Genomic DNA, 21,135 nt, shown 5'->3' with positions numbered 1-21,135 from the left:
GCCCTGCTCTGTGCGTGACAAGGGGTGGCGCCGCAACCTCCCCATCGACCCTGCCTTGAGCGTGACAGGGGGCGGCGGCCCAACCCCCCAATCGGCCCTACCCTGAGCGTGACTGAGGGTGGCATCGCAACCTCCCGATCCGCCTTGCTCTGTGCATGACAGGGGGCGGCGCCCCAACTCCCCAATCAGCCCTGCTCTGAGCCCGACCAGGGGCTGCACCTAGGGATTGGGCCTGCCCTCTGCCACCCAGGAGCAGGCCTAAGCCAGCAGGTCGTTATCTCCTGAGGGGTCCCAGACTGCAAGAGGGCACAGGCCAGGCTGAGGGACACCCCCCCCCTGAGTGCACAAATTTTTGTGCACCGGGCCTCTAGTAACAAATAATAAAATAGACCAATCATGCTATACTGTAATAAAAATTTTGTGAATTTGCGCTCTCTCGCTCTCTCTCTCTCTCTCTCTCTCTCTCTCTCTCTCTCTCTCTCTCTCTCTCTCTCTCTCTCTCTCTCTCTCTCCAGTAATTTTTATATTTTCAGTCCAGACATTTCTGTGTAATTTTTCCTTTCTTTCAGTAAATGGCTCAGTGTTACTCATTACAGGGGGTCGGTCCCCTGCTAAAGTCTCCGTGTAGGCTCAATGCTTTCTGGTGCAGCACTGTTGTTGTTGTCCATTGGAACTTGTTTTCTGTTCACGTGTTCTACCCTGAAGCCATCTAATGCTTTCCCATCTTAATTAAGCACTTATGTACTGTGGCCATAACTTTTGGAGTTTGAGGTGCAAGGGAAAACTAGCATGAATTCCTTTTTACTTCTTCACAATTTCAGGAATACAGGATTTGTTCTTACTATAGTAGATCATAGGAACCTCAGATATGATTTTTCTTAAGTCAAGAACTTTCATCTTTTCACTTAAAGGAACCCATTTCATGCAGTGAATAAAGCTCTTGGTTTTCAGCATGTCTTGAGTAAGTTAGGAATTCTTTAACATTTCAAAAAGTTAAATGCTTAAGGAGCATAGGAAAAGCAAAAGTGAGTGCCCTTTTTTGTTTTGTTGTGTTAATCCTCACCCAAGGATTCTATTGATTATAGGGAGAGTAGAAGAGAGAGGGAAGGACAGAGAGAAACACATGTGAGAAAAACACATCGAGATTGGTTGCCTCCTGCAAGAGCCCCTACCAGGGCCCTGGCTGGGGAGGAGCCTGCAGCCAAGGTACATGCCCTTGACTGGAATCAAAACCGAAACCAGAATTTTGGTCCGCAGGCCGACACTCTATCCATTGAGCCAAACCGGTTAGGGCCAAAAGTGCCCTTTTTGATGGCCTATCTCAATCTTTAGGAATCTTTTTTCTGAATAAAGTGTTAGAATTTAAATATCTGTGTATTTTTGTTATTGTCGCAGTGAAATATGCCTGAGTACATTTTTATTTTTCTTTTCAGATGACACAAATGATGCTCAGGAGAATAGCTTAAGAGCCTTAATAAAAGAGCTGCCAGACACGCACTACTGCCTCCTCAAGTACCTCTGCCAGTTCTTGACAAAGGTAGCCAAGCACCATGTGCAGAATCGCATGAATGTCCACAATCTCGCCACTGTGTTTGGGCCCAATTGCTTTCAGTAAGTCAGTGGAGTTTTGCTTTAAATATTATCACATACCCCTTTTCTTTTAGCATTGCCTGAAATGACTGGGATGTAGATGCCTCCTATTTCAAACCAGAAAGTCAACCAATTGTGTTGGAGAAGTTCCATCTTGCTATTGGGCATTTTAGCCTCATTTTTTGTCCCAATTTTTAAGAAAGCAGGTAATACCCTCTATGAAACCATCATTTGTAATATTTCAAACAACCTTATTTAAAATTCTGAAAATAAGCTTTACTTTCACTAAAAAAGGGCATTAAAAAAATTTAATCTGAAACATTAGCAGAAAGGAAAGGAAAACGATGTAGGGCATAATTTCTTTAATAGTGATAAAGTTCAAAACATTGCTCATGGATGGAAAATTACAAGCGGAATATGTCAGTGACAGAAAAATGTAACCTCAGCTACATTTATTTATTTTCTAGGAATAAACTAGACTAGAAATAAACTAGTTTCTGTGGTGGGTGCTACATCACTAGCCACAAGAATTTTTGTAAAGCTTTATTTTTTATTTTCCCTGTTATTCCTGAAAGCTCTTTAAAGTATGAAACATGATCTTGCAATCCAGGGACTTTGCTTTTCACTCTCCTATTAATCCCTGCTGATATAAAAAACATTCCTTCTAGTTATAAGGAGAGAGAAAGAGAGAAAACACTCCTCACACTTTAAAGGATCTCAGAAATTCTCAGGAAGTTTTTTGTTTTTTCCTTAGTGGTGTATCTGCTTATCCACTCCATTAGTCTGCAGACCCATTCAGCTGCCCAGAACTAGTAATTTTACAGCGGGAGAACCACTGTCTAAATATAAACTCTGGCTTAGATCATAGTGGCTGCAGGCTTCAGGACCTTTGCAGCCTACTAGAGGGAGAAGTTCTGCCTTAATAATGATTCCCTTTGTAACCTTAGTTATTTAAATTTTAAATAACAGCATTTCATAGGATATGTTAGCGTCTCATAAATAAATGTCTCAAACACAGGCTCCACTAATTCTTATCTTACTCAGGAGCTCTATGGTAGTAAAAAAGCTGTATTTCCTTTTATGTTTATCTGCAGAGTAAACTTTGGTAACTTGCATCTAAGAAATAAAGGTAAGTAGAAAATATTACTCACCAATTTTGAAACCCTAGATTCTAGAAGAGGTGAAAGCAAATTGCAAATAGAATGCTTATTTAATAACACACAGATGCATATCTCATTGCTGGCTTACTGGATTGGGCTTGATCTGGAATTTCTGACAACCTGCTTCAATTAGTCAAAATATCAAGTAAGTGATGAGTTTTTATTATAGAGTCTACTAATGATTATAGCTTAACAATTTTTTATTGTGATAAAATATACATAACAGGTCTGGTGGGTGTGCTCAGTGGTTAGAACGTCAGCTCTTGCACCGAAGCATTTTGGGTTAGATTCACAGTCAAGGGCACATCCCTGGGTTGCAGGTTCAATCCCCAGCCCTGGTCAGGGCGCATGTGGGAGGCAACCAATCGATGTGTCTCTTTCACATCAATGTTTCTCTCTCTTCCCTCACTCCCTTCCACTCTCTTTATTATTATTATTTTTTTTTTAGAACCTTCCACTCTCTTTAAAAATCAGTGGAAAAAATATCCTCGGATGAGGATTAAAACACATACACACATATGTATATAACAAAATTTACCATTTTAACATATACAGTTCAGTGGCACTAAGTATATTCCTATTGCTCTGATTTATTAATTGGTATGTATTTCTAAACTTATGGATGTAGACATCACTACCAGGTCCTTTTCTCATTGAAATAGGCTATAATAATTGTAACATATAGTGTTTATTGAGCACTTAGAAAGTACTGTACTGTCTCATTTATCTAATTGATTCTAAAGAGGTAGAAATGGTTATTTTTTTTTTGAAGTTCCTCTAACTACATCAGGGAAAAGTAGACACTTCAACTCTAGTGACCACAGTTAGTCCGTGTACAGTATGTTATAAAAATGGTCAGTGGAAAGCTGCTATTCAAGGACAAGTCTCACCATGAACCACTAAAAGACAAACGAAGGCAATACTTTTCTTAATAACTAATGTGAATACACTGTATAGTCAATAGATGAGGAAGATTTATTTCTAATAGATATGGGAACATCCTCATGAAATAATTTTTAAGAGAATATAAAATTTTAGATACAAAATAATGTCTATGAAATATATAACCATATAAATGAAAAGAAATACACAAACAATATATGATTGTTCGGTGTTCTGGATGCCGGGCTTCTGGGTGACTCTTCTTTTTTAAAAAATATATTTTTATATTTACATTTATTTATTTAAAAAAATTTTTATTTGATTTCTGAGAGTGAGTGATAGAAATATTAATGATGAGAGAGAATCATTGATCAGCTACCTCCTGCACTCCCTCCCCCCATTGGGGACCGAGCCAAAAACCTGGGCATGTGCCTGACTGGGAATTGAACCATGACTTCCCGGTTCATAGGTTGATACTCAACCACTGAACCACCCCAGCTGGGCTCTAGGTGGCTCTTAATTATGAGGGTTTCAACATGTTTATCTATTTACAGGTTTATTAAATTTAGATGATTGGGTAATATTATTTTAAAATATTCAAACAGAGAGTTATATAGAATAAAAATAAAGTATCTTCCATTAGTTCCTCCCATTGTAACCTCCTCCCTAGAAATAAAATCAGTAACCAGTAGGTATATATCCTTCCATCCCTCTTTCTGAACACAGCAATAATCTATTTTTAAATAATAAATTAGATCCTTGGTGCATAGGTTGTGAAGCTTGATTGTTTTTATGGTAGAACTTGAACTCTTAATATAATTTATACTTCATTCTTTTTAAAGTATTGAATAGTGTGAAATTTGCTGTAGTTTATCTATTTAACTATTGATGAGCACTGAGGTTGTTGTCATTTAAAAAAACCAACCAGTTACTGTATATGGTGCCAGGTGGGTATTGGAAATACAGGGAGAACACTTTATAAAGTATATGATTGTCTAACCACTATGCTGTACACCTGAAACCAATACAAAATAATATTAAAAGTAAACTGTTATTGAAAAACAAAACAAAAACAATTTGACCATCAATTAAAAAATGGTTAAAAACAAAACAGTTGCAGTGAACCTCGAGTGTGACTCTATGTACACATGCAACTGTTTCTTTAGAATGATGTCCTAGAAGTGGACCTGTGCCACTGAGGAGTTTACGCTTTTTATAATATACTATGGCAATAATATAATGATGTTTTATAGTATAAAATAATAATATAATGATGTTTTATAGCATAATATTTTCATAGTATACTGTGGCATAGTAATAAGTATTTTTCTATGAAAAATTCATCAAACTTTAGACTGTAAACTATATATTTTCTATGTCATTATTTCTAAAGAATTTTGTAATATCCCAGTTTCTTTTGTGTGTGTGTGTTTTTTTGTTATTGTTAATCCTCACCCGAGGATATTTCCCCCATTGATTTTTAGGGAGAGTGGAAGAGAGAGGGAAACACAGAGAAAAACATCAATGTGAGAAAAACACATTGATTGGTTGCCTCCTGCATGAGCTCTAACCAGGGCCACGGCCAGGGCCAGAGAGGAGCCTGTAACCGAAGTATGTGCCCTTGACCAGAATTGAACCCAGGACCCGTTGGTCCAATGCTCTGTCCACTGAGCTAAACCGACTAGGGCCGTAATATCCCAGTTTCTAAGATAACTAAAAATTCTGCTAAAGGATATTATTATTATTTTAAGATGAACATTTTGTTTCCTTTTTTAAATATATTTATATTGATTTTAGAGAGGAGGGGAGAGGGAGAGAGAGATAGAAACATCAATGATGAGAGAGAATCACTGATTGGCTGCTTCCTGCATGCCCCCTACTGGGGATCGAGCCGCAACCTGAGCATGTGCCCTTGACCGGAATCGAACTAGGGACAGTTCACAGGCCAGTGCTCTATCCACTAAGCCAAACCGGCTAGGGCTAAAGGATATTATTCTTAGAGATTAGCAAAAATTGCTTTCCCAAAGTTTTGATAGCTTTTAAAATGGGTTTCAGTGGTTTGAATATCATGACATAAAAGAAAATTAGCCTAGTCCTTGTTCTGCCATTGGTAGGTTTGACCTTCTGCATTATTTATTTTTCTGTTACATTTTCTGTAAAATGGGACCGACAAAGTTTGCTTTGAAGCTAAGCAAGACCATAAAGAAAGTCCTGGTGCATAGTGGACAATCGGTAGAGTGGTGTTGGAATATTTGCGTATATAATTACATTATGGGAAAGATCAAGTCTTATAGATTTGTCCCATCATATCACTTAATGAAGTGGGCTCCTTCGAAACATGAGACTAAAGACAGGACATTCTTCTTACCGCAGTTGTCTTAGTTTTCACTTTCTTCATGCAAAAAAGTACAAGCTCCTTACAGTATTATAAATGCTTCTTAATACCTAAAGAAAAATTTTTTCTTGTCCAATAAAACTCCTAAATACAAACCAACTTCTTCAACTTAGTACTTGTAATAGAAGCATGACTTCCTAAAATTGCCCTGGAACTGCCTACCTCCCAGACTGATCTGCTGCCAGGAACTGACCCTCCACCTGCCTTGGGAACGCTGGGTCCTTCTTGGCTGCTGCCTTGCAGCTGAGTCAACCAGCCACCTGCCCTGAGTTTCTGGCTTCCCCAGTGACTTTGGACGCCATACTAGGATCTCAATTCCTGACAGGCTGCCAGAGGGGCTAGATATGCAACCTGGGCGGGAGAACAGTTAAATCCCTTTGCTAAAGGGAAACAGGAGTCAGGGGGAACGTAGGCGCATCTCTTCTTCCCCCCGCCGGCGGAATCCATCTGCTGAATTCCAGACTGCCGAACCAGGCGTCTGTCACACAAACTGTTGTGTATCATTGGGGTTCTTTTTTGAAGTCACTATTTTGCATCCCTACTTGCCTCCTTCCCTCACCCATGCTGCCCTGTATTCCTACTCCCAGAATAATACACCAGCATCCTTGTCCTTGACTTAGTCTCTGTTTTCTTGTGAATCTGCCCTAAGGCAATGTACTCCTGAGGACACAACAGGAGGAAACCTATTTTCTTAAGATATGCTGAGGCATGTTGTACATTAAGAATTTAAAGTATAATGTTGGCTGTGCGTGATTTTTCTTCTCACACGCTGACTTTGGAAACGAATTTTCTCATAAACAGCAACTCCATGTGTCAACCAATGCTCCGTGGTGCCAAATCAGTGCCCACAGGAGTCCCCAGTTTGAGGAGCGGTGAAGAAGGAAACTTGATGCAGTGCAAAACAGCTCAGTTATGATGCAGCACGTCTGTGAAAACACGACTGTAGAACAGCTCTGGGGCCAGGCCCCTCTCTGGCTAGACAGCTTTGCTCTGCCCCTTTTGAGGGTCTGGTCTGCTCTGCCCAGGGCTGGTCTGCTTTATGCTGCCCTGTGCTGCTCCGCTCTAGTCCGCCCCATTTGCTTCACGCTTCTCTGGCGAGGCATCTTGGGTGTTTCAGCTCAATCAGGGAGATTCAGTCTTCATTTGGTAGAAGGGGAAAATAGGCTTCTGGAGCCAGAGAAAAGCTGGACAGAAGTCCTTGCCTCTGTTCCCTGATTGGTCAGTCCTTATACAAATGAGGACTCCAAATTCTCACAGTGTGGTTGGTCCAAAATGCACTGTCCTGATTGGTCAGAATAGAGCTGCTCTGATTAGCCAGAGCTGTGTAGCTCCAATTGGACAGGAAAGCCTCAAGTCTTATTAGTTGAAATAGGCTTTGTAAGGCTGGCTCAGATGGCAGAAACACTGCAGCAGGCAGTCCGGCTCTGGCTTCTTCATGAAGTGCAGTTTGGCTAGAGGCCCCTCTACAGAAATGGCTGCTGGGGTCTGTTTTTAAACATTTGAGCCCAGTTAGCCACCAGGAGTCCATCTTTTTTCCCCCACAGGATTCACAATTGTAAATATTATACTTTCCAATCTATATATATAAAAGCCTAAGCAATGGACGACCTGGTGGTCAGCTATGACGTGCACTGACCACCAGGGGGCAGACGCTTAATGAAGGAGTGCCACTCAGCTGACAGATGGACACCAGATGCCAGGCTCACAGCTGGCAAGTGCAGCTGCGACAGCATGAGCCTCTCCCGTGGACACTCCCCCTGCACACCCGAGTGGCGGCAGGCTCAGTGGGGCCTGGATGAGCGGGAGTGGTACAGTGCCCAGCCTGGGCTCGGGCTCCTCCCTGGCCACCTGCCCCTTCATGCACTACTTCGTGCTGTGCGGGATCGATGTGCTGGTGGGTAAGGCCAGGCTGCAGTGGCGCAGAGGTCCACTGATCCCTGCAGGCCAGTCCAAGGGACCCTACTGGTGCACAAATCTGTGCACCGGGCCTCTAGTATTATATGACTCCTTCAAATTTGAAATTTCCTTTGACAAAACAGTGTTCAAAGCTGGGATGAATATTAGAAAAACTTAAATATTTGTATGTACTGTTATTTAGAGTTAATTTAAAAATGTGTTTGTTAAATGACATTGATGAAGAAAAGAAAGACTCCCTAATGAATTAGCTCAGTTTTTTTTTTTTTTGGTTGTTAATATTCTTGACACTTTGTGTTCAACTCATTGTGCATATTTAGTTTCCATCATTTAAGAACATTAATAAACACATTTTAATATTCAATAATTAAAACAAACTGACTAATTGCTGTGATGGTAAGCCATTTTGATTAAATTCTTCATTTTTTTATTTCTTTGCCTTTAGTCTTTAGCTTTGTAAGTTAATCCTATCCCTTCAAACAAGTATTTCATTGCTAATCAATAAGGTAATCAGTAATATAATAGGTATTTCCAGAGCTTAAAAGAGATAAATAAATTTTTTATCAATTTTTTATTTTGGGTGATAATCCTTCCATGTATGCTTCTATCCAAGATGCTACATTTTTGCCTGGTGTCCACATAAAAAAGGTTTGTGGTTTATTTTTGTTAATCCTCACCTGAGGATTTTTTTCCATTGATTTTTTTTTATTGTGATGAAAAACATACAATTTTCCATCTTTTTTTTTCAATTATAGTTCACATTCAATATTATTCAGTCTCTATGCGGTCTCTACCTTCGGTCCTTGGGTATCAGGGTTCTCTCCTGTGAGTTTTCCATTGATTATTCAGGAAGCCTTTCCATATTTCACTTGTAATTCCAGCTTGTTCCTGGGAGCATTCCATTGATTTTTAAAGAGAGTGGAAGGGAGGAGGAGAGACAGAAAAAGAGAAGCATCCATTGGTTCCCTCCTTTGTGAGCCTGCAAGAGAGGTACGTGTCCTTGACTGGAATCGAACCCTGGTTCAGTCCGCAGGCCAATGCTCTATCCACTGAGCCAAACCAGCCAGGGCTAAAAAAGTTTTTAAAGCTGCTATTGGTCTTCTTCAAATCTTGCAGAAAAATAGCACAGTGAGTTAATCTTACCAAATCACTAATTTATAACCTGTAGTTGCATGATTGATATGTGTGTGTGTATAATTAGGTATTTGAACAACATTAGATGAGATCAACTAAATTTGCAGACACAAACAGGATGTGTAACCAGATAAACCTATAATGTTGCTGTTACCTTATTTGTTAGCTACTGCTAAGCAGCTTTGTTTAGTTTGTAGCCCAGGATTTCACTTTTGGAAAATGGATCATTTGGATTGAAAAGTGTAGACAACTGACATTTTTTAAAATTAAGCCCTGGCCCTAATCTCTCATAGTCATATATTTATAACCTGTTAACAAATCTATTTATAAAATACAGGTTGTTCATTTAATTTTTTACACAATTGTTTTTATATTGCCATTCTCCATAACATGTGTCTGGCATATTAAAGAACTAGAGTCCCGGTGCATGAATTCATGCACCAGTGGGGTTCCTCGGCCTGGCCTGCGGAATCAGCCGAAACCGGCTTTCTGACATCCCCCGAGGGGTCCTGGATTGTGACAGAGTGCAGGCCAAGCCGAGGGACCCCACCAGTGAATGATCGGGGCTGGGTAAGGATTGCAGGAGGTTGGCCAGCCAGGGAGGGACCACAGTAGGGCTCCAGGGCGTGTCTGGCCCATCTGACTCAGTCCCAATTGGCCGGACCCCAGCAGCAAGCTCACCTACAGGTCAGAGAATCTTCCCTCTGGTGGTCAGTGCACGTCATAGCGACTGGTCAACTGTCTGCCCCCTGGTGGTCAGTGTACATCATAGTGAGCAGCTGAGTGGCCTTAGCATATTATTAGCATATTACACTTTGATTGGTTGAACGATCAACTGGATGAACGGACATTTAGCATATTAGGCTTTTATTATATAGGATGAGTGATTGGAAAGTTTGGCCTTTTCTCTGTTGAAACCTGTGCCAGCCCTTTCCTGCGCTCTGTGTTATCAATCCCCCTGTCACTGGTAACTATGATAATTGATTTTTCAGTTGCCCCTTTTTTAAAAAAATGCATATAAGTTTATTTTTATTACAAAAGTAACATGTTTGTTGTAAAAAAACATTTTCAAAACAAAAAGCACAAGAATAAAGATGAAAACGAAAATCATAGCCCTAGCTGGTTTGGCTCAATGGATAGATCATCAGCCTGTGGACTAAATGGTCCCAAGTTCCATTCCAGTCAAGGGCACATGTCAGGTTTGTGGGTTCGATCCCTAGTAGGCCTGCAGGAGGAGACAGCCGATCAATGATTCTTTCTCATCATTGATGTTTCCATCTCTCTCTCTTTCTCCCTTCCTCTCTGAAATCAATAAAAATATATTTTTAAAAAATCATCTATAATTCTATTACCTAGATTCAGTTACTGTTCACACTTTAAGTTTATGTGCTTGCATATTCTTTTCTCTGTGTGATCACATATATATTTATGTTTGATTAAAGATGGAGTAATAAAGTAATACTGCATTATAACCTTGATTTTAAAACTTAATGTCATCTATTATGGCATTTTTCCATGCATATAAGTATAATTCTATGTCATCATTTCTACTGACAGCATAGCATTGTGATCTTTTGATCAATATTCTTTATTTAAGCTATCCCCTACAGATGGCATTTCTTTTTTTTTTCTCAGCAGTAAAAATAGATAACATTTATTGAGTGCTCATTAAGTTCTGGGCAGTGTTCTAAGTGCTTTTCATTTCTTTTCTCTATACAAGAAGAAACTGAAGCACAGAAAGTTTAACTTGCTCAAGGTCACATGGCAAGGAAGAGGTTAGGGCCAGAATTCTGAATCCAGACAGCCTGGCTCCTCCGCTCCAAGCTCTTAATCACTGCTCTGTTTCCCTATAAACAGCTTTGCAGTGACTATGCTTGAACATACATTTTTCACTCTTAACTAATTCTTTTCTTTGGATGTACTTTTAGAAGTAGACTTGCTTAGTCAAAGAATATTGATATCAGATTTTTTTCTTCATTGAAAAGTTACACCAGTTTGTAAGCAGCAGTCTGTGTGTGTGTCCCCTTTCCCACACCTCCTCCAATACTGGTGTTGTTATTCTTTTTCATATTTGTCAATATAATAAGCAAATTTAAATTTTTTTCTCATTTGATTACTGTGAGGTTTATCATATGCTAAAGCCTATTTTTCCATATAGTTTTTCGTTTGTAAATTGCCTTTTCTATTCTCAGTTTTTCTAAGCTGGTGCTGTTTTTTGTTGTTGCTTTTATTGTAATGAATTAGTAAGAGTTCCTTTTGTTATACATTGAAAGTATTTCTCACAGCTTATCATTTAAACTTGAACTTGTAATTCATACTTTTTGTCACAAAAGTTTAAAGATTTTATTCTATGTATCAATTTATGTTGTTTGGGTTTGATATTATCCTTAAAAAGCCTTCTTCCACAAGGGTTTAAGAATAATATTTACTTATATTGCCTACTTATTTTTGCAGTTTCATATCTCAATATTTAAATCTTGAAAATATGTGGAAATCATTTTATAAAAGATATAATATGGAATCTAAAAGTTAGTCTCATATTTCATCTTATATTTAAATTTTTAAATATTTAGGTACTGAATTCTAGTGAAATTTACTTTGGAATAAGATATGAAAGATATGATTTAAAGATGTAATTTTTCACTGAAATAATTAGCCTGGTAACCAAACAAAGTAATTCATACTTTGCCAAGTGGTTCAAAATGTCACTTTATCATCACATCAAATTCTTAAATATATTTTAGCCTTCTCTGAGCTCTATTCTACCATACTGATCTATTTGCTTGTCTGGTGCTAGTATCATACCCTTTTCTTACTTGCTTTTTAAAATATGTTTTTATTATTGATTTAAGAGAGAGTGGAAGGGAGAGGAAGAGAGAGAGAAACATCAATGTGAGAGGATAACATCAATCGGCTGCCTCCTGCATGCCCCCTACTGGGGATAGAGCCCACAACCTGGCATGTGCACTGCTCGGAGTTGAACCAGCGGCCTCTCGGTGCATGTGACGATGCCACACCAAGCAGGGCAATACCCTTTTTATTTTAATGTCTTGCGCTGTAGTCTTCCATTTAATTCTTCTTTTTCAGGATTTTCCTGGATAATTATGTGCATATGTTGTCTCAGAACTTGAGATATTTTTCTAAGTTTAAAAATTCCCATTAGATTTTAGGTTTGTCAGGTATAGTTGAAATATTTAATATTGAGTCATTTGTTTAGTAAAATGACAAGTCATCCCATTTAGTCCAGTTTTTGCTTATGTATTTTTGTTTCTTAAAATTGTAGGAGCTTGAAAAAACTTGGAAAATTGTATACAGTGAAAAATCATCCACTAATTCTATTACTTAGAAATAATTACTTTAAATTTTTATTTCCTTCCAGTCTTTTTCCATGTATATATTCTTTTTTAAAATGTTATCAATATTATATTTTATGTACCTTTTTAATCCTACTCTTTTATGAAACATTCTATAAATGTTTTTTGTTAGTTTACATCATGTTTTATTTGTACCTTTGCATCCTTCAGTTTGTCATTTTTTATTTGCTCATAGCCAGGACTTTTTACTGTATATATTAAATTCTCTGTATATACAAAAAAATATATTATTCAATCATCTATTTCTCATGGTGAATCCATAAGAATAGTTGGTACTTTCATACATTCATAGGTAAAGAACTGAAGTGTACAAAGCATCAGTTTTTAGGATTATAGAGCTAGAATAGAACTGATAACATTTATTTTGGTCTATTTCAATTGAAACTTTGAACTAGGCAAGAGAATAAACCATTGTTTTTTAGAGAAAGAAAAAAAAAGATTAGTGCAGGAAAATTTCTGCATTGTCATTGTCCCTTGGTCAGATGAATAAATATATTAGCTGAAACCATATAAAGCTGCCATTTTCCTAGTTCAAAGTGGCCAAATATTGTGATTTTATATAGTTCAATATTATAGTAAACTCAAGTCCATCATACTTATCAGCTAGGAACATAAGTTTGAATCACAAGAAATTGAATGTACAAGATGATACAACAAATTCTTCATTGGATGTCTATTTATTTTTTTCCCAGTAATTATGATGATTTATAATTTTATGTGAACCATACATAGTGTTCCTCTCAATATTCTGTGGGCAGGGTAAATTTATTATTCTGATTAATGGTAGCAATGATGCTTCAAGCATTGGTTTTTCAAACAAAAGTAATCAGAATGCTTTTTGACCTTGGTTTCACTCAAGAGGTGGCAATAGATCTTCCAATGGTTGCTCGGCAAATCTATTGTTTGTAATATATGAAATTAGTAACTAATAGTATTTAAAATATACAGTGTGAAATAACACTTTATTTTATTGCAAGGAGCAGTGGTATTTTTCCCTAGTAACCTTAGGTCAGTACATTTTAGGTCAGGGTTCATGTGAGTAAGGACCAAGTGTAGATGTTTTGCAGGTCTCTTACCCTATCAATGTGAGGCAATGTTTTTAAAATGTGTGAACTCTTCTCTAGAATATACCTCTCTAGAGAATAACCAGGCTTAGTGGTTGAACATTTCTGATTGGGGCCAGAGTCAAAGATTTCTTATACTTTGAAAAATAATCCCTGTACTCCTTCAGTCTCTGTGGGAATGCAGTAATTAAGCAATAGCATCTGCCTGGCAGTTAATGGTCATCTGGAGAAATATACGGTCCAACATAAATTCAAGGTTCTTTAAGTCGGTCTATTATTTATTGAAGAGAAATGCCCAACCAGAGGACATCAACACTAGTCTATTAAGTAATGCTTTAACAATGAAATCCCATGTTTCCCTTCAAACATACATTCATGATCTTGTTTATTCTATATGTCAATCTTAGGAAGAGAGAAGGCTCCTGAGGTGGCTGGTGGGTGGGTGTCAGTGATTGGCCGCAAGGTACATCACCAGTAAGCAGGAAGACTAAAAATAGGATGTCTTTTTTCTTCTTTTTTCTAAATTTCAGAGAGGAAGGGAGAAGGATAGAGAGATAGAAACATCAGTGATGAGAGAGAATCATTGATCAGTTGCCTCCTGCATGCCCCACACTGGGGATTGAGCCTGCAACTTGAGCAATGTCCTGACCAGGAATCGAACCGTGACCTCTGGTTCATAGGTCGACGCTCAACCACTGAGCCATGCCAGCCAGGCGGGATGTCTTCTGACTCTTGGTCTGCTGTGTTTCCACTTAGATCACAGTTTTCTAAGATGTTGTTATATATTGCATTTACTCTCTCTCTCCAGTAATGGGTTAGTTGTGGGATTAATTACCTTTATTGTAACTTCGCCCATGCATGTATAGTCTGTTTTAATTATAACTTTTAAAAATTGAAGAAAACATTTAAAATGAATACTACTTCTCTTTGGGGGTGAAAAAAAAAAGCACATGCAAATTCTGATGACTCTGCTTTTCTCATTTTTCATGCCTCTGGAAGAAAATTCAATGAAAGCAAAATCAGTTTACTAATGCAATGTGATTGCTCTCTATAAGATTTCAACATAAGAACTAGTGCCTTGTTCAAGCATAAAATTGAAAAAAGCTATTGGCCTTTTAAACTCTTTGCATCATCATCCAGTAATGACAAATAGCAAACTTAGACATATCTACAAAAATACATAAATATATACATTGAGGCATGTTGCTTAGCTGTTGACAAAATCCAGTGGCAAATTTATATTCTCAACATTATTGTGGGAGTGTATATATACCAGGGGTCCTCAAACTACTGCCCGCGGGCCACATGCAAATACAAATATTGTATTTGTTCCCATTTTGTTTTTTTACTTCAAAATAAAGTATGTGCAGTGTGCATAGGAATTTGTTCATAGTTTTTTTTTAAACTATAGTCCGGCCCTCCAACGGTCTGAGGGACAGTGAACTGGCCCCCTGTTTAAAAATTTGAGGACCCCTGATTTATACACTTATATAATCTCCAGAATTATCTTACACCCCTATATCTCCCAGGAGGAGACTGAGTCTTACAGAAGCATAATTCCACTCCCTCCTCTGTTATTTACCAGCTTTGTGTATTTTAAGCAAGTCCCTTAATTTTTCTAACCATCTATTTGCTATTAGGTGATATAGGAATTTATTTTCAGCATTAATATTTTTATGTGACTTTAATTTTCTGTAATTTATTCATTTATTTGGTACATCCTGTATGCCAGCAGGCAGTGTGCCAGATGTTGGCCAAACAACATGGTTCATAACTTTAGGGAGCTCATACTCTGTGGGATAAGAGGGAAATTCCTTAAATAATTACTGAATTACAGTTGTGGTAACTGTTGCAGTGGGGTTTATCATAGAGATCCTGATCAATATTTGAGAGTATATGCCTGTGAGGTGGCTTGTGCATCGTTCACACTTAGCTAACATGTAGCACTCTTTTTGCTTTTTTATGCACTCCATACTCCCACCCCCCCCCCCCCCCCCCCCCATATTCTTTGGCTGATTTTGATAACTTCTTAACTAGTTTTCTCTTTTGCTCTTATTCACTTAAATCTAAATTCACATTATTGCTGGAATTACCTGTTTAAAACAGATCATATCTGTCTCTTGCTTCCAATACCTATATCCAAGGATATTGCTTTCAATGATTTGGTGTGTAATTTCTCCTGTAGCCTCAGCTAGTCTTCCCAAGAACTATTCATCAGGGCTGTAGAAATAGACAACTATAATAAGATTAGAGGACAACCTGGGGGCTGAGCTAGAGTTCAAAAGTCATTTATTCTGATTTACTTTTTTTGAAATATATTTTTTATTGCTGATAGTATTACAGGTATCTTCCATTTTCTCCTCCTTCCCCCCTCCCTCCCAACCCCTACCCACTCCACCCCGACTTCCAAGGTCTGATTTCCTTTTTGAAGACAAAATAGACAAACTCTCCAAGAACAGTGACATCCTGGGGAGCATCTGTAGCTAAATGATGGGAAAAGGCAGTTGGAAAGATCAGAGGAGTGAAACTAATGTAGCTTCACCAAAGCCAAAGAAAATGGAATTTCAGGAAGGGGTGGATTGTGGAGAGGAATCAAGGAGAAAGAGATCTGAGAAAAGTATCTTGGATTTGGGGAAGTAGAGATCATTTGAATAATAATTACAGACACATAATGACACTTTACACTGTTTCCAAAAGGACAGTCTTCTGAATAATACCCATTGAGAAAATATTATGAAAAGCATATTATATGGGAAAAATAATTACCTCTGGGATTAGAAAAAAAAACTTCTGTTTCCAGAATTAGTACTCATTTTTAGATATATTAATATAAATTATGGCTGACTTCACTTGTTAAAGTTCTCAGCTTTTTACCATCACAGACAGCCATTGTTACATTTGTCATACCTCCTTTAAGTTTTCCATTAGAGAACAGAAAGGAGAAAATGCAGATACATTAGTTTGTAAACTTACCAATCCTGGGGCTTCGTGTCAGTGACAGTATTGCAACAGCAAATTGTCCTTAAAATAGGAAACAAGTGTATGTCTTGGAAGACAGACGTTCAGGGACATTTATGAGGTTAGATTTTATTTCCTAGATATAATTACAATATATGCTATTCATTCCTAATATAAAACAATGTAATTTCCATGAGCATGAATTAATCTTGCTGATAGATGTACTTTTAAATAGAAATGACAAATATTATTTGCATTTATTTAAGTGTATTGCTTTTTTCTAGACCATTTTTTAATTTTCATCTTCCCAAAGACTTTCCCTTAAGTTCTCTTTCTTTTGACTGTCTCATACCATATCACATGAAACATTAAAATACACCTACAAGTCATACTAATTACAATTTATTTTAAAAACTGATTTTTATTCAGTTGTAATTGGATAATTGACATTGTTTTTAAACATATATTTACCAATTTTTAATTTTGCAGTGTTTTGGGTTGTTTGTGTGTTTTGGAATTTTGAGATCTTAAGCATTTTCATTGCCTCATGAAAATTCATCAGCCCTAGGCTATCCTTCATCCATTTAATGGATAAAATGACCCTATTTCAAATAAAGTTATCTTAGAGAAACCACAGTGGCTGAGTTAGATGGTAGTTCATCTTCAGCTCTGTGATGATTTCACCCCTTTATGCTGTGGGATCAGTCAGGTACATATCCTAGTTCTCTCTGTATAAACACAGCTTTGCCCAAAGAAATGAAAGGCAGCCGTGCTTTCCTTATTAGGAGAGTTCATGTGCCCCCTGAGGCGTGGTGGGGTCAGATACAGGTAGATGAATGTACTGATAACCTTGGATGTACAAAGCCTGGCAAACAATGTTTAGCTTGAGCTTTGCTTCGTTATACCATACAGTCTAGATGTGGGAAAATTGGGTGAGCTGTGAGTTTAAAGATTGTTATTTATTTTAAGTGAGGCTAATATTATAGTAGAGAAACAAAAGGTTATAATTTGTTTGCAACTTAGCAATCTTTCTTTTTTGAAAATGACCTTAAAGAGGAATAAAATACTAGTAAACTTCTTATCCCTTTTAGCCTTTCAGTCACTTATGTTATCCGTCCACTCAAACGCATAAACCTATACCGAAAATGAGCAGGTTTTCTGTATTCATGAGTTTTAGTTTCATAATTTTTCCCTTAATTATGCATAAAATGTGGCTCCTGTCATCAAAATTTGATTGAAAACACACTATCAAAAGTTCCTCAAAGTCGGTGGCAAAATAAGATGAACAAATAGAGAACTCGCTTTCCCACTGCCTGTCTGCTTCCTTCAGGAACCTCACTGTCTCCACTAGACCTTGAAATAAAGTATTTTGAAGGTACCTTACAGTTCCAGAATTATAGTAATCATGACAAACTTTTTTCAATCCTCATGCATTCCACAAATATTTATTAAGTGCCTGCCCAGTGATAGGCACCGTTTCTTGGCTGGGGATAGAGTGCCCCAATGACGACTTTTCGTTAGGCCTTTCTATAGAGGTGACATTGACATTGAGATCCCAAGTACAAGAAGTCAGCCCAGTAAAGAACAGCAGAAGCATGACTTAGGTTAGAAAATGCTTCAGGGCATAGACTGGTGCTAGACTGACTTGATTCAGATTCAAGCTCTGCCACTTTCTTACTGTGATGCCCTAGGACAGTTTCCTTAACTTTTCTGAGTCTCACTTCCTCCTGGAAATTGGGCTTAGTAGTAATATTGACCCTACAGAGATGGGAGTCTTAGCAAGACAAGACATGTAAAGCACTTGTACAGGATAAGCACTCAGTAAGTGTTACTTTTTACTTAATTTTTTTTCCAGGTAGAGGAAACACCTCCTGCAAAGGCTCAAAGATGAGGTATGTTCCAGAAACAGAGAACAGGTGTGTGTTTCTGGAAAATGGTAGGAAATGATGATGTAAAGGGAGGTTGGGCCAGATTGTGTAGAGCTTTGTCAACTGGAGTGAACAGCTTAAACATAGTTCTCAGCAAAATGGAAAGGAAGCTGGGAGGTTTTCAGCAGGAGAGTGGCATTGTCCAATTCACATTTTTGCCACCTAAAAACTATGCCACCTGGATAAGTTTTCTGATCCCCAATTTCCTATATTTAACATGTAAATTATGAAAATTACCACAGAGATTTGTTGTAAGGATAAAAATCTAATGAGCTAATGTGAAATGGTGTGCCTTTGAATGTTAGTTACTACTGTCACTAGTAATTTATAGCATACAGTTATGTGACCCCTTTTATATTGATGACATTATTATTTTATTTCCTCACAAATATTTCATGTCCCCTTAGTTCAAATGTATGTTCCTTTGATGGAAGAGGATAGTTCTACTTCTTTATGTGAACCCAAAGCCCCTAATAGTGTTATAGGGATTTCTATTAAATAAATAAATAATAGATTGAGGATGCAGAGGTAAAATAAACACCACTTGATTCTTGGGGGGGGGGGGGGGGCGGAATAGGGCAATTATTTAGCTCTTATATTCTGGAGTGTAAATACCCATTATGCTCCATAAGGTGAAAAGGACAGGAACATGAAGTAAGAGATGTGATGAAAAGAAGTGGAAGAAAGGTTAGAAATCTCAAAAATAGTCTTGGAAATTGAGTCAGTGATTCCCTTGCTATTAAAAAAAGAACAGTGTATACCCCCATGTCGATAGGACAGAAAAAAAGGTTGAGAACAACTGCCAAGTGTTCTAAACTCAAAACATGTTTTGTTGTGGAGTAATTACTGAATCCTTACCGTATCAAAACTTGATTCTTGGCCAGGGCCAAGAGAAAATGGGAGAGCTTTTTTTAAAGAACGGAGTTTACCTTGCTACTGATTCTAGTAGTTTTATGCTTGCTATGTTGGCAAACAGTGGTTGTCCGCTCCCAATTCCTAATTGCTTAGAACATAAGTGGTGCAAAGTTGAAACTTTAGAAAGGTATGTTCTGTATGTGCATTGTGTCAGAGATAATGCAAATACTCAGTTTAGATTATCTGCCCTTCTTGTCCATTGTGCCCAGACAGCCTCCCACTTTGAGTCAACAAACCCTTAATAAGCATGGGCATTATGGCAGGTCCTCTGAAGGAATAAACAGGAAGAGTAAGTATGCAGTGGACTGTAACTGTGAAAAGTAAACACACCACCGTGGCCTTGTCACCCAGCCAGTCCCCTCCGTGTGGCAGCACTAGGCACTGTTTAGGGTCATGACGCCAGAAAAAAACATGTATAAACTCCTGCTAACAACCAAATATCAACTGATTTACAGTCTCCAAAAGAATTCTTCTTCCCTTTCTCCCCAGTTACTCACCTCCTGCCCACAGTGGGAATAACTGAATGTTAATTGGATTTTGTTTATTTGTTTTTCCTAAAATTATAATGGTGCAATGCTTTTCCCACTAATTTTTCTTCCCACTGTTCTTTGCCATGTTTCAAGGCAGATGTAAATGTCTCTCATTTCTATGATGAGCAAAAGTAAGACACACCACTTAGACATCGTCCCACAAAGATGATCATATATGATGTGTGTTGGAAAAAGCTCCCATAAAAATAATTACTAAAGAATACAATACGATTTTGGAAGGGAATGAGATGATTCTTTATTGAGCACATCCTATGTCACTGTCGCTGGACTGTGCACCAGATACGCACTGGGTGAACCAGAGAGACGTGCTGCCTGCCCTCAGTCTTACAGAGGAGGAACATTCAGGGGGTTAGATGCAAACCCAGAGTCCATTTGGATCACCTTGTAGTTCATGCATAACTCACAGATGTCTTTCCTTTTTATGTGTGTGTCTCAGTGAAAATCACTGTTCTTACTGTTACCAGCATTGGGGTTCTTGGGTTCCCCAAGAAAGAAATCAACAGGAAACCTCAGAGAAGTTTCCAGACAGACTTTGCTAAGCTTATGCTGGAGCACAAAGGAGGCAGCGCAGAGGACAGGAAGGTCCTCTGAACCTGCTTGGGGGCTGGCTCGGCTTGGCTGCTTTTATAAGCTGGGGGAAGCGGGCTTGCACGAAGAGGTTGGCTTTTTGAAAAAAGTGGGCTTGTAGAATTGTCCATATCAGGGTAGGAAAAACAGGCGGTTAGCAGAGAGATAAAATTCTGCATTTTTTTTTTCTTCGAGCACAGAGTGGAGGCATGGTGACATTGCTTGTGGTCAGCTTATCCAACGTTCTACCTGGTGGTATTTTTCCATTCCCAGGTCCAAGTCCCTATACTGTCTCATTCCACTGAAGGCTGATCACATGGGAGACCTGGAATGTGACAGCTGCTTACATTGTAGCATTTACTATGTAAGGCAAAAATCTAAAACACCCTAGTAGTGCCTGTTCAATTATAAAAGGAAAGAAGATGTGAAGGATGTAGAGTTGAGCTGTGTGATTGTTTTCCCATTATGTCAGAAGAGGCTGTCAGCACACAAATACATCTTTGTGGATATTCTGTGAAATATTTTGTTGAAAGAGCAGAATTCATGTTCTTTTCATGATTCACAACCAGTAGGTTGGTCTCCTCGGTGAAGAAATTGTATTAATTCTGTTACCAAGTCTTTAAGTCTTATATCAAATACCTTCTCCTGTAGGAGACCTTTCCCAATAATAATAATAATAATAATAATAATAATAATAAAAAAT

The 21,135-nt window shown here is 38.1% G+C and overlaps 1 protein-coding gene across 6 annotated transcripts in view; it reads left to right on the top strand.

Annotated features, from left to right (window-relative positions):
* The window catches only part of FAM13A (family with sequence similarity 13, member A), a 261,528-nt gene that overhangs the window by 41,186 nt on the left and 199,207 nt on the right, over positions 1 to 21,135 (top strand). For 3 of the 6 annotated variants that reach the window (XM_005862767.2, XM_005862766.2, XM_014536858.1), the window contains exon 4: positions 1,434 to 1,611. The exons of 1 other annotated variant lie outside the window; for it this stretch is intronic. In XM_005862767.2, coding sequence (XP_005862829.1) covers positions 1,434 to 1,611 — 178 coding nt within the window. Of the gene's footprint in view, positions 1 to 1,433; positions 1,612 to 8,913; positions 8,932 to 18,326; positions 18,364 to 21,135 lie in introns of those variants that run through there. 2 more of the 6 variants (XM_005862768.2, XM_005862770.2) reach the window with 2 other exon arrangements.

The sequence above is a fragment of the Myotis brandtii genome, unplaced genomic scaffold (genome assembly GCF_000412655.1).
Source record: "Myotis brandtii unplaced genomic scaffold, ASM41265v1 scaffold1675, whole genome shotgun sequence".
Classification (NCBI taxonomy): Eukaryota; Metazoa; Chordata; class Mammalia; order Chiroptera; family Vespertilionidae; genus Myotis; species Myotis brandtii.
Note: the sequence above shows the minus strand (reverse complement) of the source record. Positions and strands in the feature narration are given on the sequence as shown.